Source organism: Pezoporus wallicus, unplaced genomic scaffold (assembly GCF_028554395.1).
Source record: "Pezoporus wallicus isolate ANWC-B61680 ecotype Strahan unplaced genomic scaffold, APGP_CSIRO_Pwel_v1 contig_13208, whole genome shotgun sequence".
Classification (NCBI taxonomy): domain Eukaryota; kingdom Metazoa; phylum Chordata; class Aves; order Psittaciformes; family Psittacidae; genus Pezoporus; species Pezoporus wallicus.
Genome location: NW_026635510.1, coordinates 35,635 through 41,634, shown reverse-complemented (window position 1 = coordinate 41,634; position 6,000 = coordinate 35,635). Strand labels below are relative to the sequence as shown.

The 6,000-nt window shown below is 57.2% G+C and overlaps 1 protein-coding gene across 1 annotated transcript in view; it reads left to right on the top strand.

Annotated features, from left to right (window-relative positions):
* Positions 1-892: 892 nt before the first annotated feature.
* Positions 893-6,000, top strand: part of PCDH19 (protocadherin 19) — a gene marked incomplete at its 3' end in the record, with an annotated part of 29,737 nt that continues 24,629 nt past the window's right edge. Inside the window, exon 1 of the mRNA XM_057396679.1 lies at positions 893-3,059. Coding sequence (XP_057252662.1) covers positions 919-3,059 — 2,141 coding nt within the window. The remainder of the gene's footprint in view (positions 3,060-6,000) is intronic.

Genomic DNA, 6,000 nt, shown 5'->3' with positions numbered 1-6,000 from the left:
GGCCCGGGAACACCTTCCCTGTGCCCCTTAATGAGGGCCCGGGAGCTTGCGTGGCACGGCGGGGACCCGAGGTAAGGCAGGAGGGGTGATTTCGGCTGGAACCGGTACCGTGGTGCTCCCCAGTAACTAGGAGCGAGCAGCGAGCGCTGCCGAGGCTGCAGCCGCCCGGGAGCGCGCGGCAGTCCCGGGTCTCAGGCCGGCTCCCGTGGAACCCAACCCGTGCAGCCGGGACGCATTCGTGGGGCTCACTGCTTCCCGAGCGGGAAGCGACTGAAGGGGCCTGGGGGTGATCCCGGTGCCTGGAGGGGCCCCCGAAGAGGGACCCATCGGTGCCCGCGGGCAGGCAGCGGCTGCCGCAGCCTCGGGGCTCCGGTGCGGGCTGGGCCCCGCGGGGCCACCCTGCCCCGCTCCCGGCCGCTCCGCTCCGCGGGTCCCGCCTTGGCTCCGCCCCGCCGGCCGGTAGCGCGGCTCGGAGCCATCCCATTGGCTGCGGCTTGGCGTGCTGGCCCCGCCCCCGAGCGCCCATTGGCTGCCACTCACCGCCGCCCGCCCCCGCGCCGCCCGCCGGCGCTCCGGACTGCGGGCAGTGGCGAGCGGCCGCCGCAGCGAGCGCCGGCGGGAGCGGGCTCGGAACCGCTCGGCACTACTCGGCTCCGCTCGGTTCGGTTCGGTTCGGCACCGCTCGGCTCGGCTCTGTTCGGCGCCCCGCTCCCGCACGCCATGCCCGGCCCCTCCGCGGCGCTGCCTGCTCGGAGCGCCTGAGCGGGCGGCGGTGCGTGGACGCGGGGGACCGCGGCTCCGGTGCCCGCACCCGCCCGCTCGCCCGCCGCCGGGGCAGCCCGGCGGGCGCTGCCCGCATGAGGGCGGCGGGGCCCTGAGGCGGGCGGCCGGCGGCCGTCGGGGCGCGGCGCGGCGGCGATGGGGGCTCTCCCGGCGCTGCTGGGGGCCGCCTTGCTGTGGGCCGGCGCCGGGGCCCTCGTCAACCTCAAGTACTCGGTGGAGGAGGAGCAGCGGGCCGGCACGGTGATCGCCAACGTCGCCAAGGACGCCCGGGACGCCGGTTTCGTGCTGGACCCCCGGCAGCCCGCTGCCTTCCGGGTGGTCTCCAACTCGGCCCCCCATCTGGTGGACATCAGCCCCGGGTCCGGGCTGCTGGTGACCAAGCAGAAGATCGACCGGGACCTGCTGTGCCGGCAGAGCCCCAAGTGCATCATCTCGCTGGAGGTGATGTCCAGCTCCATGGAGATCTGCGTGATCAAGCTGGAGATCAAGGACCTCAACGACAACGCGCCCAGCTTCCCCACCGACCAGATTGAGCTGGAGATCTCGGAGACGGCCAGCCCCGGCACCCGGGTGCCTCTGGAGAGCGCCTACGACCCGGACTCGGGCAGCTTTGGTGTGCAGAGCTACGAGATCACCCCCAATGACCTCTTTGGGCTGGAGACCAAGACGCGGGGCGATGGGTCCCGCTTTGCCGAGCTGGTGGTGGAGAAGAGCCTGGACCGCGAGACCCAGTCCCACTACAGCTACGTGATCACGGCGTTGGACGGGGGTGACCCGCCCAATTTTGGCACGGTGGAGCTCAGCATCCGCGTCATTGACTCCAATGACAACAACCCGCTCTTCGAGGAGCCGGCCTACACCGTCAGCGTGCCTGAGAACGCCCCGCCGGGCACACCAGTTATCCGCCTCAACGCCTCCGACCCGGATGAGGGCACCAATGGCCAGGTCCTCTACTCTTTCCATAGTTATGTCTCCGAGAGGGCACGGGAGCTCTTCCAGATCGACCCGCAGAGTGGCCTCATCACCGTGAGCGGTGCCATTGACTATGAGGAGGGTCACGTCTATGAGCTGGACGTGCAGGCCAAGGACTTGGGGCCTAACTCCATCCCCGCCCATTGCAAAGTGACCATCAGCGTCCAGGATGCCAATGACAACCCACCGCTCATCAACCTGCTCTCTGTCAACAGCGAGCTGGTGGAGGTGAGCGAAAACGCCCCACCGGGCTATGTCATTGCCTTGGTGCGTGTCTCGGACCGCGACTCCGGGGCCAATGGGCGTGTGCAGTGCAAGCTCCTGGGCAATGTGCCCTTCCGGCTCCAGGAATACGAGAGCTTCTCCACTATCCTGGTGGATGGGCGGCTGGACCGGGAGCAGAGGGACCAGTACAACCTCACCATCCAGGCCAGGGACAACGGCGTTCCCTCCCTGCAGGCCACCAAGTCCTTCACTGTAAAGATCACCGATGAGAATGACAACCATCCCCACTTCTCCAAGCCCTATTACCAGGTGATCGTGCAGGAGAACAACACCCCGGGGGCCTATCTCCTCTCTGTCTCTGCCAGGGACCCTGACCTGGGCCTCAATGGCAGTGTCTCCTACCAGATTGTGCCCTCCCAAGTCAGGGACATGCCTGTCTTCACCTATGTCTCCATCAACCCCAACTCTGGAGATATCTATGCTTTGAGGTCCTTCAATCACGAACAGACAAAGGCCTTTGAGTTCAAGGTCTTGGCAAAAGATGGGGGTAACCCCTCTCTGCAGAGCAATGCCACTGTGAGGGTGATTGTCCTGGATGTCAATGACAACACCCCGGTGATCACAGCCCCACCGCTGGTCAATGGGACGGCGGAGGTGTACATCCCCAGGAACGCAGGGGTCGGCTACCTGGTCACCGTGGTCAAGGCAGACGACTATGACGAGGGTGAAAATGGCAGACTCTCCTATGAAATGGTGGAAGGAGACAGAGGGTTTTTTGAGATAGACCAGGTCAATGGAGAGATAAGGACCACCAGAGCCTTTGGGGAGAATGCCAAGACAGCCTATGAGCTGATTGTGGTGGCTCATGACCATGGGAAAACATCTCTGTCGGCTTCCGCCTTGATTTTGATATACCTGTCTCCAGCCCTGGATGCCCAGGAGTCCATAGGATCTGTTAACCTCTCTCTGATTTTCATTATTGCCCTGGGGTCTATCGCAGCCATTCTTTTTGTCACCATGATCTTCGTGGCAGTCAAGTGCAAAAGGGATAACAAGGAAATCAGGACCTACAACTGCAGGTAAAGACCTCTTTTTCTTCTGTGCACCCTGCTTTGATTTTTGCCACCACGCTCACTTTTCCCTTTGCTGCTGTATCCTTAAGGGAGGGCCTGAGGGGGGATAGATTTCCTTTAGGGATAAAAGTGAGGTTCCTCTAGGAAGATTCCCTGCGAAGCTTTAAGGAATTGCTCCCTGGGAGGAGAGCTCAAATCCGTGCCGAGTAACAGATCCACTTAATCGTGCAGCTTGACAATCTGTTGCAGCATCCCCGTCGCAGGGAGCGGGAGGACAACACTTTGCCAGAGGCATGGCTGGCTCCCGCGGGCAGCCCCCCATTCCCAGCGCCTCTCCCATAGCTCACAATGGGGGGGGGGGGGAAGCCCCCGACCACCGCAGCATCCCCGCTGCAGACCTTCCCCGAGCCCTTGCTCGCTGTTCAAAAGAGCCATTGTGCACCCGATGCGGCTCCTCCTGGGGCCAGCTGGAGGGAATAGTGCCCCAAATCACCCCTTTTCACCCCGATCCTCTGCTCCGGCACCCGGCACGGCCGGTTGGACTGGGAGCAATGGGGCCGAGGAGGGATTTTGCCCTGGCTGGATGCGTGCTCTTAGGTCCGAAATGCCGGAGGGGAGGTCAGCCCCGTGCCCAGTGCTGCTGAAAGGGTGATAGGGGAAATCCATCCCCCTGAATATGTAACAGCCCGGCGATTATTGTCTCTCTTTTACTATTCTCTGTGTTACACAAGTTAGGAGACAAATGCTAACCACACATGAATATCAATCAGATGCCATAAAAGAGCAGCTGCAATGCCTCATAAATGGTTTAATCCTGTTACTAGTGAAATAGCCATGACTTCTCCATTCCTTGGGCTCCGAGTCGTTTCGGAGGGGAGGGATGGGAATTAATTTGGCTCTACCTTGGAAACGCAACGCTGGCCCCCGGCAATTCTGTGGCGGGGGGGGGGGGGCATGTACAGTCCTTAAACTTTTATTTAAGCAGGAATAATGGTGGAGAGTTTGGGTTTTATGCCCCGTTTTCACAGCTTAAAGCCTTTTTTCTCAATGGGGGAAAAAATCATCTGCAAATAAAGGTCGGTCTGTGCTGTATTATGGGATGTCAGGCTTCAAGTGAAAGCTCATCCAGCAGATTTCGTGCCAGCTTGGCCCGTTCAATGAGAATAGGAGCTGAATGGATAAAAATCACACCGTGGTGGTAGCCCCTAATAGCTTCACACATCGGTATAAACTCTGGGTTTGCTGTGATGGCTTCGGGATTAATGAAGTGCAGTGTAATTAAATAATTGGTCAATAGAGAAGGGACAGCAAAATGAATGCCTGCAGGAAATAACTGGGTTCTCCCGTTGCCAAACTTAAAACATTGAGGCAAACAGAACAATTAAAGCTTCATCAAGCACTGTTAGATGAGGCAGCAACGTATAGATTGGTGGCACGACAGGAATCCCTGCCTTCCCCTGATTTATCTGCATGCTCCGGGCGATGCACGGGCTCTTATCAGCGCGCATCTGAGCAGGAGAAGCTGGCTGCAGAGGTGGAGAAGCACCAGGTAGGCTCATGGTGACCATGGGCACCCTCTCCCTGCGCTGCCTGCGTGCCTTTGGGCTTTGCAGAGCCTTATCTGAGAGGTTCCCCGGCAGAGCTGCTGGAGAGGCTTCATAAAATGGGTTAATTTATGAGGCACATCAGGTTATATGAGAGCTGTTCGACTTGGTGGCGTTTTCATGCTCAGGCAATTAGCTTCCTGGAACAAGAAGATTTGTCCAATATTTGCCTTCCTAGATAAAACTGTGTTATTTATTCATCCCATTATTTCTGTTGCAGCTATGGGAATTTTCCCCCTTTATTTTTAAATGCTGTTATCATAACCACGAGAAAAGCAAAGTCCTCACTTTCAGATGTGCATTCCTGACTAGGGATAGCATTTGATGTGCTTCCCTGGGAAGTATCGAGCTGCCCTGTGCTGTGCATGTGCAAATCCATCTGTGGGGCATTGGCATTTGGAAAAAGGAGCCACTCTGAGCTGAGCATCCCCAGTTCCTGCGAGATGCGGTCATGTATTTATGGTTATTTGCTCGGCTGCTGTCTTAAGGGTAACTTTCTCCCTCCGGTGCTTTGCAGAAGGCAAACAAGGCACTTCATCAGTCGGTTCCTTTGGCAGGTGGGAAGCGAAAGAGGGAAAGAAAGGCAGAGAAAAACAAGCTTTCAGTGAGGAAAGAGAAAAAGAAGGTCAAAAAGGATCATTTCTCTTTGCAAAACACGGTTGTTGCTCTCCGATTTCCAGGAGGCAAAAAGCATCTCCCAGCAGAAGGGGGTGTGTGTGTCAGGGGGTGAGGGATGAAGAGGATGCGGTTGGAGAAGAGCTTTTGGGTTATCGGGTATTATCAGGAGATAGCCTACACAGCAGCAAATTGGGTAAGGCATTAATAAACAAACAGCCTTTGGAGTGTGAGAGTCTTGAGCTTGCCAGCTCGGGCTGCTTCTGGGTCTGCTTTATTTACTGCTGTGGAAAATGAACTAGGGGAAAAAAAAATGCTCTATTCATTTTGAATTTGCATTATGGGGACCAAATTAAATCCCGTTTAGAATCCTTAGTCTGCATGGAAATGAATTCAGGTACCCTTTTCAGTTCATGGAAACTGATTTTAACATCCCCATTTTTCTCCTCTGCAGGCTGGACTTTACTCCTAGTAGCTAAATATCAGCAATCACAAACACTAGGATAAAACCCCAGAGGCATATTCTTCCTTCCCATTACTTTCCATATTTGACCTGCAAGCATCATACATATGAAAATAAGCTAAAGATGGTGTCGTGCCACCAGACCCGAAACATGACGTAATGTGCATGACTAAGAAGCCTACATGGAGATGGGGGCCAAGCCCTCTGGGTTTCTGCATGTGTATTTAGCGGGGCAGGTTCAGGATGCTCTCAGCTGTTCATTTCC